This window comes from Oryctolagus cuniculus, chromosome 6, assembly GCF_964237555.1.
Source record: "Oryctolagus cuniculus chromosome 6, mOryCun1.1, whole genome shotgun sequence".
NCBI lineage: Eukaryota > Metazoa > Chordata > Mammalia > Lagomorpha > Leporidae > Oryctolagus > Oryctolagus cuniculus.
The window spans coordinates 36855053-36881449 of NC_091437.1; the positions used below are offsets into that span (position 1 = coordinate 36855053).

General features: G+C 41.9%; 1 protein-coding gene across 13 annotated transcripts in view; it reads right to left on the reverse strand.

Moving 5' to 3' along the window:
• The window catches only part of CSNK1A1 (casein kinase 1 alpha 1), a 48954-nt gene extending 23181 nt beyond the window's left edge, over nt 1–25773 (reverse strand). For 7 of the 13 annotated variants that reach the window (XR_516342.4, XR_007918430.2, XM_008254858.4 and 4 more), the window contains exons 1-3: nt 24988–25773; nt 24208–24314; nt 2019–2145 (exon numbers count right to left, since the gene is read on the reverse strand). Coding sequence is in view for 8 of the 13 variants with exons in the window: in XM_008254858.4 (XP_008253080.1) it covers nt 2019–2145; nt 24208–24314; nt 24988–25110 (357 nt within the window). In the remaining 5 variants the exon portion in view is untranslated. 13 annotated transcript variants of the gene reach the window in all.
• Nucleotides 25774–26397: the final 624 nt, after the last annotated feature.

The following is a 26397-nucleotide window of genomic DNA, read 5'->3' on the forward strand; positions in this document are numbered from 1 at the left end:
GTAACTTTTACAATTTTCAAATTATCAAGTATATCTTTGCTGTAAGATACTTACTTAGAAGATATTTTTTTAAAATGTAGTGCATATCCAAAGATACCAATATTATCTTTCTACCCATATGTTCTTGCTCTTCTCAGTAGTATGTGTCAGGATTCTATTTTTTATTTGTCCTGATTTCCCCCAGAGCTTTTATTACCTTGGATATACAGATTTTAAATCATCCTTCTCTACCTTGACAAGTATCTTTTGAAGTCAAACTGGTAATCTCTGGCTTAAACTGTTCATACCCTGAAAGTAGTAAATACATATAATGCACAAAATACTAGCTTTAGGTGCAGCAGCAACTTATACTTTAAAGGAAGTAAAATAAAATATTCAGGTCACTTAATGTGCCTATGTGTCTTAGTTAAGTAATACCCATCATTAAACTGTGACTATTAAATCACTGGAAAAGGTTGAGTAAAGGATAATTAATGGCACAAACTACAGAGTATGACAAGTACTACCTATCATCTACAAAGCAAGACAGCTGTTAACTGCCTCAAAGTAAACATTTCTTTAATCCTCTCCTCCAGAATTACATTCTTTCTCATGTTACCAGTACATCCAACACAGAGTCTTAATAATCGTATTTTTACACCTTTCTCTTCCACACTCAAAGCCTCTAGAGGAAAAGATTAGTTCTTACTCTTTGCACCCACCAGAGTACAGTGGTAAGCCTTCAATACAGGTTCACCATATGAATGCTTGTTACTAAGCCTACAAAATATAAGCTGTAACTCTTTTAATTAGGATTCACTCACAAGTTTGCTAAAATATATTAAAAGATTTTAAAACTTTTAATGCTTGAACTTACAATGCGCCACAAATTAAACATCATACATAATTTGCAAATATTTGCTTGAGCTATCTAGTAGTTTTTATGTTAAATTAAGAAGCTTGCGGACCATCAGGTGCAGATTACAGGAAATGATCACTACTTTCTAATCCTTTGGATTCACAGAATTTCTAAAACTCTACTGCAAATGCCAGTTCTATTAGTCATCTCATTTTCCTTTATGATATGTGATTTATATTTAGGGAATACCATTCTCTTTAAAGACATTTTTACAAGTACACTCAATTTAACCTGAAGTATTTCCAACATTTTCTTTCCCTTTAAAGGTGACAAATTTTGACCAAACTAAAAATCATAAATTTCTTGATATTTACCTATTATCTTCATGTATTATCTTTTCTCAAGGTTTGTTCCCGAATTCATTTTTTTGAAATCAAAGTAGCCAAGCTTCAGCTGAAAAGCCATTTTAGCTACCCTCTAATCAAAGTATGCATCTAAATTATTACATCTCTAAGACTTCTCAAAGCTTCTTAAATACTACCAATGGCTGAGAAACCATTACCTTAAGAAACATCAATTTGGTCAAAAATTCTTAAATTACTTCAGTACCTTACTGTCCTACAAATTATACAGCTTTTGGGGCCCAGCACCATGTCATAGTGGGTAAAAGCCACCACCTGTGATGCTGGCATCCCATATGAGCGCTGTCTGTGTCGCAGCTGCTCCACTTCCAATCCAGCTCCCCACTAATAGCCTGGGAAAAGCAGTGGAAAATGGACCAAGTGTTTTGGCCCCTGTCACTCATGTGGGAGACCGAGATGAAGCTCCTGGCCTCAGCCTGGCTTAGCCCTGGCCATTACGGCCATCCAGGGAGTGAACCAGCGAGGAAAGATCTCTCTCTGCCTTTCAAATACACACACACAGTTTTCATAATGATACCACATGTATACACGTTGGTCTTCACATAAAGTTTACAAGAAAATCTGCCATATTTAACACTAAAACAAGCTCTATACAAAGGAGTAGCTTGAAAACAACTAGTCTACAAATGAGTAATAAACCAACGCAATTCCATTTTTTGTTCTACACCCATAGGAAAACATTGACACATTAGAATGATTAACTAAAATGAATATAACCAGTGATATTAAGATCATAATACAGTGAACATTTCACATACCTGGTCAGCCAACATAAGTACAGTTTTCATTGTGAACCTTCTTGAACAGAAATTGAAGAGGTCTTCGAGGCTGGGTCCCAGAAGATCCATGACTAGTACATTATAGTCTTTTTCCTGTCCATACCACCTAAGAAAACAGAAAGATAGAAAGAAGGAAGAACATCATGAAAAGCTGATTATCACTAAATATCACCAAATTTAACAATTCTTATACCCAAAGATGCTTTCCTCTATTCTCAAAAGATGAACCCATTGATTAACCACATTGCCCAACACAAAATAAAGGTAATATTAGTAATTATTTGTCCCTTTTAAAAAACGAGTCACATTTCCACTTAATTTCAGATCGCAAAAAAAAAAAAAAAGTTTTAATACAAACAGATGGTATTTGCTTTTGATAAGATTCACTTTTGGAGCCAATGCTATGGAGTAGCAGGTTAAGCATCTGTCTGAGGCATCGGCATTCTCAGGCACCAGTTCAAGTCCTAGCTGCTCCACTTCTGATATGGCCTGGGAAAGCAATAGAAGATGGCCCGAGTGCTTGAGCCCCTGCACCCACGTGGGAGACCTGGAAGAAGCTCCTGACTAATGGCTCCAGATCGACACAGCTTCAGCTGATACAGCCATTTAGGGAATGAACCAGCGGATGGAAGACCTCTGTCTCTAGCTACATCTCTCAAGTAAATAAGTAAATCTTTTTTTAATAGATTTATTTATTTGAAAGCCCAAGTTACACACACAAACACACAGAGACAGAGAGAAGAGAGATCGGTCTTCCATCTGCCGGTTCACTCCAACTGGCTGCAACAGCCAGAGCCGCGCTGAACCGAAGCCAGGAGTTTCCTCCGGGTCTCCCACATGGATGCAGGGGCCCAAGGATTTGGGCCATCTTCCACTGCTTTCCCAGGTCACAGCAGATAGCTGGATCGCAAGCGGAGCAGCTAGCACTTGAACCAGCACCCATATGGGATGCCAGCTCTGCAGGCAGTAACTTTACCCGCCACGTCACAGCGCCGGCCTCAATAAGTAAATCTTTAAAAAAAAAAAAAAATCACTTACATTTTCCTGTGCTATACTACTATGTATAAATATACATGTCCCCAAAAACTCAACAAATGTCTCTACAAATTTCATTCACCGCAAAAAGGACTGGGGATCAATGCAGTAAATGATTCATATTTTGATGCCTGTAATTCTGGAAAGGGTACTTTCTTAATAATAAGCACTATTATTTTCATTTCAAACTTCTTTAGATTATAAATTCTACTTAGAAAGAAAACTAGCTAATATTTAAATGTAATTAAAAAAAAAAAAAAGACGGTGATGTGGCACAGTGGGTTAATAACTTCCTGGCCTGAAGCACCAGCATCCCATATGGGCGCTGGTTTGAGACCTGGCTACTCCACTGGAAGAAGCTCCTGGCTCCTGGCTTCGGATCAGCACAGCTCCAGCCATTGCAGCCATTTGGGGAGTGAACTAGAGGATGGAAGACTTCTCTCTCTTGCTCTCTGCCTCTCTATAACCCTGCCTTTCAAATAAATAAACTTTAAAACATCTACGCCACAGCATGTTTGCTTGAGAACCATTTCCCAAACAGCTAATTGCCAACAAACAAAATGGCATCTATTTTCACATGGTTCTTTGCAGAAAAAGGCAAGTGGAGAACGCAGTATATGCTTAACCTTCCAGAGGTCTTATCCCTTAAGAAAAGAAACAGATATGCCAATGTGACAGTGGAAGAATCTGTCTGTCCTTGTTGGACCTAAACCTGTTTACCAAAGCTTCCATTCATTTCCTTCTTCTGCTCTTTATTCTCCATATGGGAATTTATCATTGCTCACTATCACTGAAATATTTATTGGAACGAATCTCACAATGGTGGGTTTTTTGGTGGAGGTTAGGAATGGGGCAAAACACAAAACAAAAAATTACATGATGGGGCCCACACTGTGGTGCAGTGGGTTAGGTCGCCATCTGTGACAACAGCATCCCACGTGGGTGCCAAAGCTCCCTGCTGATGTGCCTGGGAAGGCATAAGAAGACCCAGGTTCTTGAGTCTCTGCAAGGTAGAGAGACCCAGATGAAGCTCTTTGCTCCTGGCTTTGGCCTGGCCCAGCCCCAGCCATTGCAGTCATTTGCGGAGTGAACCAGCGGATGGAAGATCATTCTCTTTCTTTCTCCCTTCACCACCACCATGGTTCTGCCTTTCAAATAAATCTTAAAAAACAAAAACAAAAAAGGAGCCAGAGTGGTGGTGTTTTATAAAGCCCCCATCTGCAGTGCTGGCATTCCACACGGGTGCAGTTTGAGTCCCAGGCATTCCACTTCAGATACAGCTCTCTGATAACCTACCTAAGAAAGCAGTGGAAGATGGCCCTGGAACAAGATAGGAGACCCAGAAGAAGCTCCTGGCTTTGCACTGGCCATTGCAGCTATTTGGGGGGCAAAACAGCAGGTGGAAGATCTATGTCCCCACCCACAGCCCCTAATACTACCTTTCAAATAAATAAAACATATTCCTGGCTTCGGATTGGCTCAGCCCCGATGCCACTGCAGCCACTTGGGGAGTGAACCAGTGGATGGAATGAATACTGCTCTGTCTCTCCCTCTGTCTGTAATGCTGCCTCTCAAACTTAAACACACACACACACACAAAGTAAAAGTAAATGATGAACAATGATTAAACTGTGTTATTTTCCTTTGGTCCCTTTTTTTTTTTTAACTATTTATTTATTTATTTGAGAGGCAGAGTTAGAGAGGCAGAAAGAGAGAGAGAAAGAGAGTGATAAAGACTGAGATCCTCCATCTGCTGGTTCGCTCCCCAGATGGCCACAACAGCTAGAGCTGCACTGGATCCAAAGCCAGGAATCAAGAGCCAGGAGTTTCTTCTGGTCTCCCAAGCAGGTGTAGGGGCCCAAGGACAAGGGCCATCTTCTACGGTCTTCCCAGGCAATAGCAGAGAGCTGGATCAGAAGTGGAGCAACTGGGACCCAAACCGACACCCATATGGGATGCCAGCACTGCAGGCAGCGGCTTTACCTGCTATGCCACAGCACTGGCCCTTGTTCCCTTTTTATTTTGTTCATTTCTCTTTCCTCTTCCTTTTACCTAACTGCAGAGGCAAACTTGAGCTAGAGTTTATCAGGAACTTGCCCATAGAAATGTTCAGTACTATTAGGAGTTATAACAGATTTTTAATATAAATGTAATTTAGGTTAAGAAAATGAGAACACCAAATAAAGAGACCTAAGGAGGTGAGAAGACACAAAAAAGTCTAGCAAACTAAAGGGAAAAGCATAAACTAATTCTCAAAAGACCATTATCTTTACAGATTTCCAGCAAAGGTTCAGAGACATAAAAGTACAATAAACACAAGCAATTCTACAACTGTCTATCTAAGCCCAAATACTAATCTGAAATGTAAAAGGCAGTTTATATTTTCATACAATGGCTATTTTATAAAGCACTTAAAGATTTATTTATTTATTTATTTTAAAGACAGTAACAGATTAACAGAGGGAGAGACTGCCATCACTGGTTCACTTCCCAAATAGCGAAACAGTCAGGGCTGGGCCAGGCTGAAGCCAGGAGCCTAGAACTCCACTGGGGTCCTCCCACATGGAGAGCAAGCTTTACCCACAAGCTTCAGCTTCAGTTTCATGCTAATGCGCACCCTGGAAGGCAGAATGTGAGGGTTCAAGTATTTGGGTACCTGCCACCAATGTGGGAGACCCGGATGAAGTTCCTGGCTGCTGGCTTCTGCCTGGCCTAGAACTGGTTGTTGCATGTATTTGGGGAGTATATCAGTAAGTGGACAATTTCAGTATCTCTCTGCTTTCCAAAGGAAAAAAAATAATAATAAGCAGATGCATAAATCAAGCTATTGGGCATTTCTATCCTTGATTAATTAAATCAGCATAAGGCATGTTCACTATTCCCGATCAGCTGGAATATCAACAATTCGAAGGTATTTTTTTTCTATGAAGCAACTATGCAACTCTAAAATAGGACTCTCTGATCTAAAGAGATTGGTACTATAACTCCCTAAACCTAATAGACAAGTGTTCCCAGCTTTCATACTTTCTTTTGGTCTCAAGGATTATATATAGCTTTTTCTCTAAAGCTAACACCTCACATATCTCAGCAATGGTTTCCATATGGACTAACACATCCAGACATTTTTACACAAAGATGAGGAACAAAGAATGATCCTATTCAAACCCTACTGGTTCTTGGTTTCTATCTTCAACTTCATGTTTTCCAGTTCTGAGAAGTTTTCTCTACTCTCAATCCCAACTACCCAAAACTCAGATACCCAAAAAGCTTCCTCATGTAGCCTGTATCACATCAACCTCCCATTTCACATAATTTGCACAGGCAGTTGCTATGAATCCACAATTTAACCACCTGACAATACAAAATTCTCACACTGCTACTTTGGTGCTTGTCTACACTTGGCAGGACAGAGCTAACTATTTTGTTTTAAACAGATTTTACAGAACATGAGTAGTGAACAAGCTCTAACCAGATTCTGAGGTCATCTAAGTTTGTAGACAGTCTAAAACACACCGAAAACCTCACTCCTATTCTCTACTTTCTGGGTACCTCAAGAAACAAATTTAGGCCTTAGATTTAGACTTTTTTTTTTTTTTTAATTTTTTGCCAGGCAGAGTTAGACAGTGAGAGACAGAGTTATAGACAGTGAGAGAGAGACAGAGAGAAAGGTCTTCCTTCCATTGGTTTGTTCACTCCCCAAATGGCCACCATGGCCGGGACTATGCTGATCCGAAGCCAGGAGCCAGGTGCTTCTTCCTGGTCTCCCATGCAGGTGCAGGGGCCCAAGCACTTGGGCCATCCTCCACTGCCCTCCCGGGCCACGGCAGAGAGCCGAACTGGAAGAGGAGCAACCGGGACTAGAACCCGGCGCCCATATGGGATGCCGGCACCGCGGGTGGAGGATTAACCTACTGCACAGGACCCCCTAAAAGACTTTTAAAAATAATTCTCCAGTTTCATTTGTACCTTATTCTTCCCAATAGTTTGACAGCATCCAAAAAATTCAATTAATTTAATGATGAAAGTAAAATAAATTAAGTGAAATAAAAATGTCAGCCAGCGCCTGTTTGAGTCCCAGCTGCTCCCACTTCTGATTCAGCTCTCTGCTAACGGCCTGTGAAAGCAGTGGAACATGGTCCAAGTGCTTGGGCTCCTAGACCCACGTGAGAGACCTGGAAGAAGCTCCTGGCTTCAGATTGGCCCAGCTTTGGCCATTACAGCCATTTTGGGAGAAAACCAGCGAATGGAAGATCTCTGTGTCTCTCCCTCTCCCTCTGTTTGTAACTCTGCCTCCCAAATAAATAAATAAAATCTTTAAAAAGTACCTCAAGACCTCAAGATGACATAAACCCATATCCAAACAAAATCTAGTTCAAAAATTAACAAATATACTAAAAACGCAAATCCAAGTTGACACAGGCAGAGAGATCAAAGAAGCTAACAAAATTGCTAAATGAATTCGGACAAAAGATCAAGGGAAACTAAATCTGTCTAAAGAGAGTTTGTGTAAAATGTCTATTGATAGTGAGAATGTGAAGGATAGATAATACTTTGATAGGGAAGACAGGAAAGGATATACTAGGCAGGGGCAAACAAACCATTCTGGATCATGGGTCCCCATAGCAGAATGAATCAGGTGTTAGTTTGAGGCTATACTATTAACTCTTGGATGCAAAGCTACAGAGCTTTATATTCTGTAAATAACTGGGGAGAACTAATAGTAGAGTTTACAGCTGTGACATAATTAAATGTTTTAGTACTAGCCTTGGCATCATATGAAGTTTGGAAATGAGGGAGGAGAAGAGTGATGATTTGAGGATCAAGCAGAAGGTTTGAGTACCTGCATTCCACAGCATAGTTCCTAGGTTTTAACCCCCAACTCTCATTCCTAATGCCAGCTTCCTGCAAATGCAGACTATGGGAAACAGCAGTGATCCTAAGTAACTGGTTCTTGTCATCCATGTGGAGACCTAAAGAATGAGTTTCTGGCTCCTGGCTTCCAATCTTACCCACTGTGAGCATTTTGGGAGTTAACCATTAGAAGGATGGGAACTTTTACTCTCAGGTAAATAAAATAACAAACAAACAAAAGAATGGTACATTGTTCTATCTGCTACCAAATCAATACTTTAAAAGCAGAGTACCCTTAACTACAGTATAATTTCTCTCTTCTCAATTTAAGCATCTGAGCCTCAGAAGTCACCAATGTTTCTGATACTACATTCATGAACTACTTCTAGAAGCTGCAGCAATGTATGAACTTGGATATCAGACACTGTGACCTTTAACTTAATAACTATCAGGCTACCTACTAACCTCCATGTCATTAATGGCACTCATCATGGAAACAAAACAAAAAAAGCAAGACAGGTCCAACTCCATTTTGATTCATAACTCTTTAGCCCTTCTGAAGATAATTAGATACCAGACTGTGACTTAGTTCTTTGTGATTTTTCTATTAATTCTTCACAAAGTTTTGTGACTCATGCTCCTTAGGCTCCCTTGCCTACATCTACTCCTTCAATTTGTGGCCTTCATTTTAGTTTAAATGCAAGATACCTGGAACTTAATGATCTAAACAAATTATTCTGCCACCAAAAAATTTTAAGAGCATCAACCTACCTTTTTCCCCTCTGGTGACCTTGGTTAAAGACAATTCAGAATTTAAAAGGCCAGTAACAAAATTTCTACTCACAATCCTCTGGATTAGGTTAATGCAACTGGTTCAAGGAAAACATCAGATTTATAACTTACAAAAACATCTTTGAAATGATTTGGGATCCAGAGCATTCTTACTAGAGGAAACTGGAGAATCAGTTTTAACAGAAAGAAAATGAACACTGTAGAGTATAAGCAACTAGAACCATAAATACAGAGATAAGACTCTCTGCCTCTCAAATCAATCAATCAAAAAAACAAAAAAACAAACAAAACAAAAAAAAAAAAAAAAAAAAAAAACAACAAACCTGGGGGAGGGCATTGTGGCACAGCAGGTTAATGACAAATCCCGTATTATTGTGCCTGAGATTCAGTCCCGCTTCCACCTCTGCTTCTGATCCTACTAATGTGCCTGGAGGCAGATAAGAGTCCCTGCTACCCATGTGGGAGACCCAGATGCAATTCCTGATTGCTGGCTTCAGCCTAGCCTAGTTGTGGCTGCTTTGGGCTTTTGGGGAGTGACCCAGCAGATGGAAGATCTCTTTCTCTCCCTGAGTCTCTCCTTCCAAATAAATATGAATAACAAACAAAAAATTTATTTTGAGATACAGTAATATTTCTCTTTATTCTTTTTTAAAGAGACAGTGAAAGACATACTCATATAGTGATATACTCCCCAAATGCGTGCAATAGCAACAGACAGGCCAGGCAGAAGCCAGGAACCTAGAACTCCATCCAGGATGGCAGGAACCCAAGTAGCTGGGTCATTATCTGCTACCCCTTTGCAAGAGCATTAGCAGGAAACATATATGCAAATATACTTCTCTACTGGGAAACAAAAAGTGAGTGTACAATACTTATTACAAAAGCCACAGCAGAGAGCTGGACTGGAAGAGCAACAACTGGGACAGAATCTGGCACCCCAACCGGGACTAGAACCCAGGGTGCCGGAGCCGCAGGCAGAGGATTAGCCAAGTGAGCCGTGGCGCCGGCCTCAAATCTTATTCTAATAGGTATATGTATCAGTGATTGCATAGGGCCAACTGCTAATGGATTTCAGGTTTTTTTCTGGAATAAAAATATCCTAAAAATGTATTAAGGTATTATTTTAGAGCAACGGCAATATAACTGTACACTTAACTAAAAACCAAATTAACCACCTCAGGTCAAGCTTTACACAGGTAAATCACCTCAATAAAGTTACTATATCTTTTCCCAAAATCTGCTTTAGTCTGATTTAACAATAAGCACCTACCATTTTTCTGATACCACACATAAGTGCTACAGGCACCTCAAGGTCTAGAAAAGCAGATAAATGACAAGTGCACTATAAAGGCAACAATCAAGTAAATAGAAAATATCGAGGAGACAGTAATTTATTTAGAAGAGAAAGAAGGTTTCTTAGAAAAGTTAGCATCTGGAGTAAGTTTTGAAAGATGCCTGACATTGTCTACCTCAGAAAAACCACTACCACTATCAGAATATGAAGACATGTTCTGATACAGACTTCTTAGGCCACCAAAGATTAGAGATGGGACCCTTGACTTGCATCCTCTGGTCTGCTTTAACAAAAACCAGGAAGAAAAGAAAGCTAGCATCAGAGGCATGTGAAGATAGGTAGCAGGCCTACTATAGGCTGCTCCATACAGTGATCTGCCATCAAGGAGACCCAACAGGCCAATCCACTGCAGTGGCTTTTGATGTGGAAAGCCTGGGCTTCAGCAGAAGTCAGCCCTGCAGCTCTGCCAACCAAGAGTTGGAACGCTGGAAATGGAACTGCCCTGAAGTCGAAGGAGTTCAGGTTAGAGCCAGAGACCTTGCTGGTGCCAACCTGAAAAGCTCTTCACTGGGCCCAGCTTCCAAGGTGACCACTGCTGCTGAGGAGACAGCCAAGTAGAGTCAGTAACACTGCAGGCAGAACTGTAAATTTCCTGTTAGAGATGCCACTTGCCTTTACCTGGTCAGCTCTCCTCCCAGGAGAGCTGGGTAATGGAAGTCAACAGGGTGCCTTCCCAAGGAGGTTCACATCTCCCTTATGATGTACCCCACCCACCAGGTTATTGTCAAGCCCTATCTGTCAGGTTCTATTTGCCTCTCAATCAGAAAATTTAGTTGTGACTTAAATAGCACCTTTCTTAGGTCCTCTAATAATGACCCTGTCCTTTTGTTACAGATCCTATCTAGCCCATCTGGGGCCTCATTCCTTTATTGTCATAGCCTCTACTCTAACATCAATGGCTCTACTCCCGTCCGGTGTGTATTGATGGTCCTCTCCTGCACTTAATGTTGTATGATTATTCAGAATTTCTCTACAAGCCCCTCTACCTACAAAAGTTGAGTGGCCTTTCTCCAGGTCTTGGTTGGAATCAGCTTTAAGCCATGTCCATCAAACAATCCTCACAAGGGTCCAGAGACCACCCCCTCATTTTTTCTCCTCTATGAAATCCTCTCATTGGTTGCTATTCTCACCCTGTCTTTTATACTACAGTGTCTGTTTAAGTGTTTACAGCAGATGATAATGGAACGAACCAAGGCCTTTAGCAACCAGGTAGTCAACCAAATGCTGCTACAGAGATAGACTCTGCTCTCCACCCAGAAGACAGCAGCTTGAGACATCGCCCCATGCCAGTGAAGAGTATCTCGTCGCCCCATGTCAGTAGGAAGTAGCTCTAAAGACAGATCATCTTCCCTCTACCCCTCTTGGACTTTTGGGGCTAAAGTAATCGCATACAACTCCTGCTTTATTAAAAACAAAAGAGGAGAATGTTGGAAAAATGGCACAGTTTTATCTATGGCGCGATCTACACCCTGATACCATCCTAGGCTCTAGCTCCTGCCACCACTGCTGGAAGCCAGATAACCACATGGCCTAACCACCACAGGTGTTAAGCTCCACCCTCATCCTAATGGGATTCGCTGCTCATACTTTCCTGCCCGCCTCCAGTGAAGTTTTAAAACAACCTATTCTTGAACACGAGTCTCTCTCACTCTCTTCCTCTCTGTCTCCTGAACTTTCTCTGTCTTACTCTCCTTCTCTCTCTCCTCTCCTCTCCTCTCCTCTCCTCTCCTCTCTCTCTCTCTCCTTCTCCCCGTCTCCTGATCTCTCTTATGCTCTCCTTCTCCTTTTCCTTCTTCACCCCTTCCCTCCAGTCTTTCGAGTTTCCCCAAATAAACTCTTTCCCTTAAAACAAAACAAAAAACAAAGATGTCTGAGCCCAGGATGAATGTGCAGCAGCAGGCTGTATGAATGGCAGTATGAGGGGTCTCAGTCACCAGGGGGAGTAGGATGTGTGGAGGGGAAATAGCTACCCCAAATAAGCCACACCTACTGTGTTCTCAATACCTGTCACCTATAGAAGATGATCATGGGAACAGCAATAGTAGTCGCGCAAAATCCTTTTTACCAAAGAAGCTGCTTGTATGCCTGCTGAAATGTTCAAGTTTACCAAAACAGAGGCACTGTTGGAACACTAATGAGAGATCATGATAAAGCCATCCTTTTAGATTTCTTTTTTGATAATACGTGACTCTTCACCTTTGATCCCCTGACCTGCATTACCTTGGTAACCATTTCATTTTTTTTTAATTTAATTTTTTAATTTTGGTGTACAAGCTGTTACATTTCATCTCTCAAAGTTTAACAAGCTGGTTTTGTCAAATAGAGATACCCTTTTGAGTGATAAATTTGCAAAATGCTACCTTACTTTCTGTATGAAAATTCACTTCAATTTTAAAAAATAAAGATGTGTGGACTACTATATTAACTTCTTGAATATTCCTCTAGTTCTAGTCACTCCTCTAAAGTTTCAGCCATTTCTCTATTATAAAAAGCGGCTCAATAGGCTAATCCTCCGCCTTGCAGCGCTGGCGCACCGGGTTCTAGTCCCGGTTGCCCCTCTTAAAGGCCAGCTCTCTGCTGTGGCCCGGGAGTGCAGTGGAGGATGGCCCAAGTCCTTGGGCCCCACACCTGCATGGGAGACCAGCAGAAGCACCTGGCTCCTGCCTTTGGATCAGCGTGGTGCGCCAGCCACAGCGACCATTGGAGGGTGAACCAACGGCAAAGGAAGACCTTTCTCTCTGTCTCTCTCTCTCACTGTCAAAAAGAAAGAAAAAAAAAAAAATTAAGACCCCTTGGGGCCAGTGCTGTAGTACAGCTGGTTAGGCTACCATCTACAGTGCAGAAATCCCATATAGGTGCCAGTTGAGTCTTGCTGCTCCACTTCCGATCCAGCTCCCTGATAATGCACCTGGGAAAAGCAGAAGACGGCCCAATTCCTTGAGCCCCTGCACCCACATAGGAGACCCAGAAGCTGTTCTTGGCTACTAGCTTCGGCATGGCCCAGCCCTGGCCATTGCAGCCATTTGGGGAGTTAACCAGTGAATGGAAGATCTCTGTTCTCTTTTCTTTCTATAACTCTGCCTTTCCAATAAATAAACCAATCTTACAAAAATAAATAAATAAAAATTAAGAACTTCCCCATTACCACCCTGCCCCCCTGGCAAAGAGCACAAGTTTCATACATATAACGACCTCTAAAAATGGCCCCGTGAGTTATCCTTTAATTTTATATGCTTGTTTTCTCATTAGACTATCTTCAGAACGTACCACTGAGTCAACAGTTGTGTTACTAAGCACCTTCTGTTTAGTGGGCTCTTTTACAGCCAAGCCTCTAAGCCTTAAGTCTCATTTTTCAGACAGCAGAGAAGCACTGTGGAAGTGCAATAGCGCAGTGGAAGCCCGGAATCTAACTCTGTTGTTCCCCCTACCTCTAGGATATACATTACCTACTCTTGAAAACAGACTTCCTTTAGTTTTATTTAGTCCATTATCCTGACTATTCGCCATTTGTACGCTAATCCTGCTCAATCCCAATTCCTAGGTCTAGATTCACTTTTTCTGTATTGTATTTTCTGCTAACTTAAATACAGGACAGTTAAATTTGGAATACCTTATCACCTTAAATTTAACATCTCCAAGACAGAACTACCTACCCTGTTTCTCAAATATCAGAAGTGGGCCCCCTTCCTAACTTTCTCATTTAAACCTCAAATTCTCAAGCTGTAAGTAATTCATCTTCTTTCCTCAAAAAAAGACAAAGATGACATGTACATTAAAATGAACAAGCGAAAGATCTCTCTTTCAAATAAATAAATAAGTCTTTTAAAAAAAATCATGGAAATCAAATATACTCCTTATAAAATATCCCATAGTATACTATTCAGAGACCACATGGCTTCTTTCAGGATAGGTTTTACACTTTATCACCTGGGGGCCGGAATTTGTGATGCAGCAGAAGATGGCCCAAATGCTGGGGCTCCTGCCACCCACATGGGAGACACAGATGGAGTTTCTGGCTCCTGGCTTCAGCCTGGTCCAACCTGACTGTTGCGGCCATTTGGGGAGTGAACCAGTGGATGGAAGATCTTTTGTCTCTCCTGTTCTCTGTCTCTCTGCTTTTCAAATAAATATAAATTTTTATGGTATTTGAAATATATTCAGAAAAAAACTCACTCAAATTACTGGAGTAAAGAAAACAATGAACTATTAGTATTCCAAAGCTTGATATAATTTCTGATATATAAGTAACAAATATAAAATGGAAATATTATATAATATATAGCAAAGGAGAAAACAGAAGAGTCAACATAAGCTAATAGAAAGGAAAATACAACCTAAAAGATACAGACCATGAATGAATAGACAGTTACGTGTAAATTCTGTTTAAACCTGAACAAAAAATACAGAACCGTGCAACACTCATGAAAGTGAAGTCCTTCAGGGAACAACTAAAAAGTGGCCCAGTACACCAGCAGTTGGGTTTAAGAATGGGAAGCTGGCTGAGTAGACAACACAAGAATATGTAATACAGAACAAATAATACATGACTAACAATCCAGAAACAAAAATTCTAGTCCAGGCTTTATTATGTTCTTGCTCTGTGACTCCAAGTTGTTTCTGCTTACTGATCAAAGATTCTTAATATAATCCTATCTACCAATTAAGAGGTGTAGTACTGGTTATATGACAATCTATGTCTAACTACTTGGCAAATTATAAAGCATTACAGAAAGGCAGGCCTGTTACTTTTACTACAAAAAGCAATCACCCCAACAATTAAGAAACTCTGTACTAACACAAACAGCATTTCCAATGAAAGCCACAGCACTCACCAAATTCCCTACCACCAATAGCTCCATATAATGGCGTGTTAAAACCTCTGCACAGAATTTCTCAAAGCATGGTCCTCTGGCCTGTAGCAGAAATTACCCAGGGTTATTTGTTAATCTACATTGTGGGGGGTGTATTTAAAAATTTATTAATCAATTTATTTCAAAAGCAGTCACAAAGAGGGACAAAGAGAAAAAGATCCTCCATCTGCTGGTTCACTCCCCAAATGGCTACAATATCCAGGGCTGGGCCAAGCTGATGCCAGGAACCAGGAATTTCACTTGGGCCTCCCAGGTGAGTTGACAGGGGCCATTTGGGCCATTTTCCACGGCTTTCCCAGTCACATCAGCAGGGAGCTGGACAGGAAGAAGAGCAGCTGGGACTCAAACAAGCTAATATGAAATGCTGGTGCTGCAGGTGGCAGTTTAACCTGCTGCACCACAACAATGGCCCCTGTTAACCTACATTTTTAAAAAGCTCTGTAGGTAATTACATATGATAGAGGTTTGAGAAATACTGACTTAGCAGGATCTACATAAATAAACTTACTGGGATCCCAGTGACCTGACAATTGAAAGCATCTCGAAATGCTTCAAGATACTACTTGAGGACCAATCAGTATACCAACTCCTTGATGTTAACTAAGCATTCGTATCTGTTTGAGAATCAGACATCTTTTCTAATTTTCAGGAGACGAATTCACAACTATTATATGCCAAATGCTCAGAAAGAATGTTAAGCATCACAACATTTTTGTCTGCTCAATGAAAAGTGTCCAGCATCTTAAAATTGGTACCAAGAAAAGCATAAAAATACTTCTACTATAGCTAAAGACCTAAAAAATTTGAAACTTACAATAAAAATCTACAGAACATTCATGCTATTATTTTCCAACAAAGTTGCATTTAAATCAGATTTCAGATGTAGACATTTAGTACAATGATTAAGATACTGCTTGGGATACCTGCATCCTGTATCAGAGTGCTTGGGTTCAAGTTCTGGTTCTGCTTGATTCCAGCTTTCTGTCAATGTGCATGCTGGAAGGCAGCAAGTGACAGCTCAATTACTTGGGTCCGGGGCCAGCGCTGTGGTATAGCGGGTAAGCCTGCTGCCAGCAGTGCTGGCATCCCATATGGGCGCCAGTTCATGTCCTGGCTACTCCACTTCCGATCCAGCTCTCTGCTATGGCCTGGGAAAGCAGTGGAAGATGGCCCAAGACCTTGGGCTCCTGAACTCCCATGGGAGACCCAGAGAAAGCTCCTGGCTCCTGGCTTCGGATAGCGCAGCTCCAGCTGTTGCAGCCATCTGGGGAGTGAACCAGTGGATGGAAGACTTCTTTGTCTCTCTGCCTCTCTGTAACTCTGCTTTTCATATAAATAAATAAACCTTAAAAAAAATAATTACCTGGGTCCCAGCCACCCATGTGGGACACCCAGACTGAGTTCTTGGCTCCTGGCTTTGCTCTGGCCCAGACCTGGCTGTTGCTGACATCTGGGAAGAACTAGTGAATGGAAGATCTGTCTGTGCCTTTCTGCCTTTCAAGTAAATAAACTAATAAATCTGATCTCATACTTCCCTCTCTATAAATACCATCACAAGGGCAGAATGGTTTGGCAATAAAGGGAAATTTAAAAGATAAGTACTCTGAGCAGCTTCTAGACCACCAAACATATACAGACATCTAATCTAAAATCCAAAATCTGAAACTTTTAAAAACCAATATGACACTGAAGTTTGGATTTTGGAGCCTTCCAGATTTTTGGATTAGAGAATGACCAACTTTAAAGTCTACACAAATATTCCAGAATCAAAAAACCTCGGAACCTGAAACACTTCTGTGTCCAAAGCATTTTGGGTAAAGGATATTCAACCTTCATAGGACAATTTCAATTTTAAAAAGTTTATGTGTAAATCTCTTCACTGTACACTCACACATGCACTTTATGATGGCATAAATAAAACATGATTTATACCTCACCAAGTGTCACCATCTTCTCTACCTTTAGGGGGAAAAAAAAACCAAAAAACCTTTTCTTCATTACAGAAGTTGTTTTAGGGGCAATTTCCTGGCTGGCACTGCGGCTCACTAGGCACAACAGATTCTAGTCCCGGTCGGGGCACTGGATTCTGTCCCGGTTGCCCCTCTTCCAGGCCAGCTCTCTGCTGTGGCCCGGGAGTGCAGTGGAGGATGGCCCAACTCCTTGGGCCCCGCACCTACATGGGAGACCAGGAGAAGCACCTAGCTCCTGGCTTTGGATCAGCACGGTGCGCCGGCCGCAGCGGCCATTGGAGGTGAACCAACGGAAAAAGGAAGACCTTTCTATCTGTCTCTCTCTCACTGTCCACTGTGTCAAAATAAAATAAAATAAAATGAGAGAAGAAGCAATTTCCTGATACTGCTGAACCAGAACCAGAAGAAATATCAAAAGAGCAACACTACTCACTAACAGATGCTAATAAGAGGATTCTTCAAATAATTCAAGGAAAAAGAGTAATTAAAATAACACACTTTCCATGAACTCTTCGAAGTAGCCTTGTAGGCACTTAATCTGATTAACATCCATAATCCAAAGCCTTTGCTGTGAAGTTAATGGTACTGGAACACAAAAGATCATCAGCGAGATAAGAACTTTTCCTCAAGGAATTTCTAGAATGCATCTTTTAAGAATATTTCCGTATGAAACTCATGAAGAGGAAAATGGTTTCAGATACTTGCTCAGAAATAAAAGCATTAGATTGTATGGGATTATAGTACACTCTCCACTATCATGCTTTTTGATACAGGAATTCCAGGAGGTGGTATGCAACACTCAGCCTTATCAAACCACAGTTCCTGGAAAAGGCTGATGGGAGTGGGCAGAGAGGTATAAATGTATAGTATGTGGTTCCTGAACTTTGCTGTATATCACAGTCAACTAGGGAGTTTTTTAAAAAAACAGGATATCCAGGTCATACCTCAAATCAATTAAATTAAAAGTTTAGTAGAAATTCAGTGTCATTTTTTAAAGAGTTTCTTGTGAATCTAATGTGCTGCAAAATTTGGGAACCATGGCACAGATGAAAGAGGCATTAAGATCTAGTCAAATTATACATTAACTGTGTGCTCTAGGCTTTTACAGGATTGTTGTAACAAATGAGCCCATGTGCAATGCCAACCTTTTTCTTGCATGTTGAGAGAAAAAAAATTTAACTGCATTGAATTCAATCAACCAATCCCTATTTCACTAATATTTATCAATGTTAGAACAAATAAAAAAGGATTATATCTTAAAGTTAGAACAAGTTACTGTAGAAAACAGAAGACTCATCTTTTAGCCTACTGATCTTATCAATACATATGATGCATTTAAAAAACTTTTGCAACTTCACAGAACTTACAAAATCCCATTTATAAATGAAAACTGGTATCACAAACTACAGAATCCATTCTAGGTTCACATCTATATGATACAATACACAGAACCCTAAACAAGGAATCCCAACCTTGCTTTCCTCATTTCCTTTGGTTTTGAGGATCAGAATGTACTTTCCTCAGCTAAACCTTTTTGTACACTTTCAAAGTGGCTACTTAAAGTGGCCACAACACAACCCTATTGCATTCAGACTACAGAAAGGCAGTATTCTAATTCTTTTTCTTTAAGATTTTATTTACAGAGAGAAGTAGAACGGGTAGGGGCGGGGGGGGGGGGGGCGTCTTCCATCTAGTGGTTCACTCCCCAAACAACTGCTGAGCTAATCCAAAGCCAGTAGCCAGGAACTTCTTCTAGGTCTCCCATGCCGGTGCAGGGGCCCAAGGACATCTTCTACTGCTTTCCCAGGCCATAGCAGAGAGCTGGATCAGAAGTGGAGCAGCCGGGACTTGAACCAGCGCCCATAAGAGATGCTGGCACTGTAGGCAGGGGATTTAACCTGCTGCACCACTGTCCCCCAGTACTCTTTTTTTTTTTTTTTTAAGATTTATTTATTTTTATTTGAAAGTCAGAGTTATGTAACAGAGAGGAGAGGAAGAGAGAGAGAGAGAGGTCTTCTATCTGATGGCTCACCCAATTGGCTGCAATGGCCGGAGCTGTGCCAAACTGAAGCCCGGAGCCAGGTGCCCATAAGGGATGCTGGCACTTCAGCCTAGGGCATTAACCCACTGCCTGCAGTGCTGGCATCTCTGATCCAGCTCTCTGCTATGGCCTGGGAAAGCAGTAGAAGACAGCCCAAGTCCTTGGGCCCCTGCACCCACGTGGGAGACCAGGAAGAAGCTCCTGGCTTCAGACTGGCACAGTTCTGGCCGTTGCGGCCAATTGGGGAGTGGACCAGCAGATGATGGAAGACCTCTCTCTCTCTCTCTCCTTATTTGTGTAACTCTGACTTTCAAATAAATAAATAAATCTTAAAAAAAAATAAAGCAAAAATATCAATAACCACAGAGTGTTCACCACTACCACCTGGTTGTTTTGTCAGAAAAATCTAACCTAACAGTACCTAACAGTAAAACAGACTACTAACCTATTATTCTACATATAATCAAGTCAATGTCAACCCAAAAGAAAGCATGAAACTATAATCCAAAAGACTAAAAGAAGCTTATGGTGTCACATAATGTAGCTTACCAGCGATTAGCAGTATATGTGTGTGTGTGTGTGTGTGTGTGTGTGTGTGTGTGTGTAAAAAGAAAATGTAGGGACCCAGTGTTCTGACGCAGTGTCTTAAGCTACCCACTATTATGCTGGCATCCTATGACTGGTGGTTCAGTTCCAGGTGCTCCACTTCCAATCCAGCTCCCTGCTAAGTGCCTGGGAAAGCAGCAGAAGATGGCCCAAGGGCCTCTGCCACCCATGTGGGAGACACGGAAGAAACTCTTGGTTTTGGATGGGCCCAGTTCCAGCAGTTGCAGTCACTGAGGGAGTGAACCAGCAGACAGAAAATCACTGTCTTCTGCCTCTGCCTCTCTCTCTTCTTTAATCAAATAAATCTTAAAAAAAAATAAAAAAACTGTATTTCCTTGTAAGTAAATTTCACCTCAGTTTAACAAAATCCCATTAAAACAATCATTAGTCCATGTTAATCCTACTTCTACAGAATTAAGAACCATCTAAGATTGTATTGGGAAGAAAAACTAACAAAAGCCTTTTTAACTATGCATTCATTGGAAACTATGAAAGTATTCATATAACCTCAGAAAAACTTCAGTTAAACTCAACAACTGATTTTTAAAAATTCAATTTATAACACTTGTCTTCAATTCTTATTTTCTGTTTAGAGAATTTTTGACAGTAAAACTCCTTACTAAACATCAACAGACTCCAAGCAAACCTCACTTACACTTTAGGTACAACTTAAATACATTCTGAAATAAATAAAAATGAAGAAAGTCAAGAAGGAAAGCACATACATTTTACACGTATTCACAAATATTTACTCCAAGTTACAAACTAATAACTTCCAAAAGAAGTGATTATCGGGCAATCCATGGATTCAAAAGGGCAGCTACTTAAAAGCAAATTAATGGGTTAGGTACATTTAAAAGCTTCTCAGCTTCCTTGTATGAAGCCAAATGTCAAAAAGTGAAGGAGCAAAGTATAGCTCTTGAATATGGAATGGAAAGGTGTGGCGTATGACCAGCAGGCATCATTTGACCTTGACATAAAGGTGATAAGGGCTCAAGAGAACTGAGAGTGAGAAGGCTAGTAACTCCTGGGTACTCAAAAGTCTAATTTGGATGAGGAAGAGTTGGGCTACTCAACATTATTACATTATTCCTTAAGCCAGTTTAACACAAAGCACTTCTTTTATACTGTGAATAGTTACTTTTCAGTTAAAAAATCACATCTCTCATCATGCATTTTAGTCATCTGTAACATCTCAATGTTTCAATGAAGAGGTAGCTAGTGCAGCTGTCATTTTTGTTCTCTGATAATAGTATTACAATCTTATTCACAGGATATAGGCTTAGCACCAAAGACAAGATTGAAATTTAAACTTTTTAACAATGAAGACAATGGATTAATGAGTACCATGTAACTATCTTCTAGAACATTTGACATTCATAATAGTAGGCCAAAAATGTTTAAAAAACACAAGGCAGCAACAATTTTCCACCCCCCCCCCAATTTTCCTAAAGAAGTATTTTCCAATATTTCATTCTTTCTAAATGGTCAATGTTTTACCTGAGCAGATGACATTTTAAATTGTGTGGTTTCTCATTCCTAAAATTAACATGCAAAGAAAAGCTCCAGACTCAACTCTAACTAAATGCTTTTCAGCTATTACCTCTGGATAATACTAAAATAATACTAAAACTCCTGACCTGAAAGGTCTGCAGTCAACTAGGTCAACATCTTTATTATTAAAAGGACACTTATAAAACCCAAAAGCTCAGTACACAAAAGCAAATGGAAATGAGTAGCTTTCCAGCAGAAGGGTGGAGAATCCTAAATCTTTCTTCAGCATTCGTTCCCTCCAGCAAAATTAGAAAGTAGCTTAGTAAAATCTTCTTTTCATTTTAAATATCATAAAGCTCAGTAAGCCCACAAAGGTTAACAGATTAACTGATCCTAAAGAACACAGTCAATATCCCACGGTAAATCTAGAGCTCAGGTTCCAACATCTAACTGTCTGCTTAAGCACTTTTTTCTCTTTATCAGAATCGTTTCCTCAGAAGACATGCTAATTCAATTCAGAATGGCACAATGAAAAGGAGAGTTCTAACAGAAACACGGCAATTTTAAGTCAACTCCCAATGTCAATTTACAAGGTTCAAGGACAGCTTCTTAAAAATACCAAGAGATGGTGTCATTCTGTAATCCTTGCTCTTTACACTGCATGCTAATTTCTGAACAACAGATCTCTCAAATTATACATAAAAGACTATATATTAGGAAGGGCAGCTTTGTAGGCCAAGTAATTTTCAGCACTTATTTTAGGATATCTCAAGGGATCTTAAAAAAAAATCCCATAAACAAAAAATATGAGGGATAGAGGGGTGGAGAGGAAGCGTGCATACTGTGAAAAAATGTGGCAAAAATCCAAATTTTAAAAAAATTAATGTCAATACTTCTACAACAATGCCTTATTTAATCTGGCTAAAACTACCCAGTCAACTTAATATTTACCAAGTATCTTGTGTACAGGTGATACAGAATTAGTGGGGAATTAAACTTGGAGGACTGAACAATACTGCTACCCAGAGAAGGTTTATGTAAATTTTAACCTTTCTACTTTAGTGGAGAAACCTGTCATAGTCCACCTTAAAACAAATAAACCACCTTTGTCTCTGTGTACCTGATCCTATCATTACTAACGCAGATTTACCCACACCCTTGCCCCTCACTACTACAAGCTGCTTAAAGACTGCAGTCACCCTCCACAGTAGTTCACCAAGCTTTCTTCTCGGAGCCAGACCCTGAAATCCCCCATCTTCACTCCCAGGAAGCCTTAATTTGAAAGCCCGGTTCATCTCTTCAGCTCCACCCACATAAATCTTAAAACTACCATTAACTCTGCACTCACCATCTCATAATAGGCAACTGTTATTCTTCTCACAAGTTAACTTCATTTATTTATGTGCCTATTCGGTATATTACCCATTGTCCTCATTGGCCTCTATCAGTGCCATTCTTAAATGCTTTTTGGAAATTATTTCAAATACTTTAGATGCAATCTGTTTTTGCAAAATTTATAAAATCTCTCAACATGGTTGAATCTCAAAAGTATTATGCTAAGTGAAAGGTGACAGGCACAAATGACCTCATAGTGTATGATTCCATATATATGAAATTCTAGGAAAAACTAGTGATGGGGAAAGCAAACTAGTAAGGCCTAGGGATCTTATTTTCCCAGCTTCTCCCAAGGGATTATAATCATTTAAAAATATCAAATCTGGATCATTTCAAATTTCACATTCATCTTTGCCTCATAAATGCGAGACTTTTTCCAAATAACTACTACACCACTTATAAACAACAGTACATTTTACCACTCTATTTCACCACTAGAAGTATCTGACTGCATTACAATTATTTTCAAAAACAGTTGTTACACACACACACAAAAAAATCAAAAAACAAAAACAGTTGTTATTTTGGTAGCTTCCACATCAGAACTAACATAATCCTGCTCTTGGTTCACGATTTGAATAAAAACTGTCACAGTAAATATTTCATTTAATTTTCAACTGTTCTGGATCGTTTTGCAAATATTTCGGAGTGCTACTAATAAACCGATTGGGATTAAACTATAGTTTGTTATGTTAATCATTAAAGAGAATACAATGTCATTTTCATCTGGTCATCATTTATTCTGATTACCATTTCTATTTGTATTCACATAAGCCATCCTGCGGAAGTCCATGATTCCCCTGATGTGAAGTTTTACTGACAAAACTACTCAACAGGTCAAAATTACTTATCAAACCGTGGTTAAGTGATTAGTGATTAAGCTTCCTTAATACAACTGATTAGAGTGGAGCAAACTTCAACATAGTTGGTGCAGCTCAAATTGCCTTTGCTATTACCCATAAAAATTTAATACAGACTAAAATGTACCAAAGATTAACATTCAAGGAAGGAAACAATAACTGGCACCTTTAAGAGAAATACAAAAGATTTTACAAAGTGTAATTTTAACAATTTGGTGCCGCATCTGCTGCAGATAGCACACACACCGTCATTATGCCATCTCATTCCTTGAACCCCATCGCCTCCTGTAGCTTTATTCTTGGCTTTTCAAGGGGTTAATCCACTCAGGGCTGCTAAAGGGGAATCAAAGAAGCATGACTTGTGAACTCAAGCTGAGAAAAGGGCAGGAATATGGGGTTGAGTCATGTCGTTCCGCCATTTTCTAAGCGGAGGAGGAAGACATGTTGGAACAAAAACACAACAAAAGAGCAGCCATTTCCCAAGCCAGCTCCAATAGCAACCCGAACTGGCCGAGCTGGGTCACTTCAGCACCTTCAAATACACTCCGCTGGCCAAACCTAAGGACATCAGAGGTGCCGCCGTAACGCGAGCAGCCGCCAACCCTTCAGCGGAGGGATCAAAGGCGACCGCATACCTCGCTGCACACCAGAAGGCCCCACAGAGGGGGAACGACGGACGCTAAACCGAGCTGAGGGCAAGCAACTGGCATTTTAAACTAAGCTGGCAAACTAAAATTTACTGTGATTGAGGTGACACGGGTCACAGGAAACCACCGGCTATAGGGACCCCAGGTACTCGAACACCAAGACCCGGATTTCCTAGTCCCTTTACCTGCCTCTTCCCACTTCCCTCTTCCGACTTCCCTCAGCGGATCGCCGAGGTGCTAAAGGGTTCTTACCGTATGTGGGGGATGCCAACCCCACCTTGAAGAATCTTATAGAGTTTGCTCTCGTACAGCAACTGGGGATGCCTGGCCTTCTGCGACTCTAGCTTCACTGCCACTTCCTGCAGGGGAAAGACGGGACGATGGCATCAACATCCCCGTGAAGTCAATGTCACTTGGGAAAGGAGAGGGGGCATTAGCAAGGCTCCAAGTCGCGACGACGAGGAGGAAGTGAAAGGCTGGCAAGAGAAAGCTCTCTCTGCAATTACAAAGGGAGGCGACCGGCCTCAAAGGCCTCTTCAGGGGGTAGTGACGAAACCCGCACATCTTCTAAAGTGCAGGAAAATGACACAGGCAAGAAAAAGAAGCAACCTCGGGACATGAGCAAAGATTCGGGAGGAACCAGGAGACAGGAAGCGGCCCTAAGGGGCCCAAGAACCCTGTAGAATATGAAAAGTATTTAGAAAAACATGGGGACCACAAGACTAGGATTCTGTCGTTCCCATCTTAAATGATGGTTTCCGGAAAAAAGAAAAAAAAAAAAGTTCGACCCGGGGACATTTTTAACAAGCTGGGAAACTTAATGGTTCACTCAACGTTTCCATCGGGTTCTTTTCCTTTTAGGGCAAGAGAGCGGGGGAGGCTCCTAAGCCAGGAAAACTGGCTCCCTCCGGACTCCCCAGTGCGTGCGTGCGGGCGGGCGAGCGAGTGGGGGAAGAGGCCGGGCACTTTTGGGGTTGAGGAGGGGGCGAGCCAAGGCGCAGCGCTACCGCGAACCCCACCCCGAGAGATTACCTCGCCGTTGGTGATGTTGATGGCCAGATAAATGTCCCCGAAGGAGCCAGACCCGATCTTCCGTACCAGTTTGTATTTCCCTCCGACAATGAATTCGGCCTTGGAGCCGCTGCTGCTCGCCATCCTGAGAAACGAAGATGGAGGCTGGGGCAAAGCCCCGACACCTCAGAGGGGACGACGGAGGCCTCGGAGGCTCGTCCACGGGGCAAGGCTGCGGAGGAGGGCGGCAGGAAGCGGAAACGGAGGCTTTTCCCGGCGTTATAGGGCCCAGAATCGGCCAACGGGGACCCGATCACCGCCGCTCAGTCAGGTTTCTTTCTGCCAGGCCGCCGATTGTGAGGCAGTTCTCGCGGTTACGAGGCTGGGCCACTTGTTTCTGGGCGGCTGCCGCTGCCTCGCTTTCGCGGCGACGTCGCTGGCTGGAAAAGAGGCGCGGTGAAATTAGGCTGGCGATACCGCTGCGACCAGTGCCGCCGGCTCCGGGCCGAAGGGACCCCTGTCACTCCGCCGACGCCGCCATCTTGTTACTCCGGCTTCAGCCAACACAAAATGCCCCCAGTCCCCGGGAGCCGCTTCTTCACAGCGCAGAGCACTCTGGGAAAGGGATCTCAGGCGCTAGCCCCAAAGGGTCGGCAGCGAGAGAGAGGGCGGAACCGGATCCGTGAGAGTCTAGGCCCACGCTGCGAGCGTCACTCCGTCCCCTCCCAGCTGCGCATGAGCGCTGCGACGCCTGCCGACTGCGCAGGCGTGTCATGGCCTGCCCTCTCCCCGCCCCCCCCCGCCCTCGGGCTCACTTCCACTTCCGGCCGTCGGCAAGTCCGCTCTTGTTGCGGTTTAGGTACTTCCGAGACTGCCCGGTGTCGGTGAGGCAACGCGGCCCGGGGCTTGAGACCATGGGAGGCGTCGCCTTCGATTTTCGTGGCAGATGGACGGTTCAGGCCTCCTTTGGGGCTGAGCACTGACTTTTGCTCTTTGTTTGAGGGGGCTGTTAACCTTTCATCTTTTCTTCAGACTACTCCCCGGGACCGGCCTTTTCCAGCCCAGTTTGTGTTGGGAAAGAGGCTGTCGCCTCTGGTGGAGGGGAAGAGGAAGGCACTCCAGGAGGGCTGCGTTTGGGAGACTTGGTCAAGGCTCCTGGTTTAGCAGAGCCGGGCCAGATCCTCCTACTAATTGGAATTCGCTCAGCGGAGTGTTAGACCCTCTCTGTACAGGAGGGGGAAGGGAGAAGTAGAAATTACTTTCCCCGCCGTTTTTTTCGTGTTTCCCCACGGACACTTAATTTTCAAGAGTAAGACCCAATACCTGCTTCATGCTGAGTATTAGTGATAAATAAAATCAACAGAAATAAAGCTTGCAACAGCGTAAAACACTGCACATAGTACAAGTTGGTATTGTTGCCTTTCACCAAAA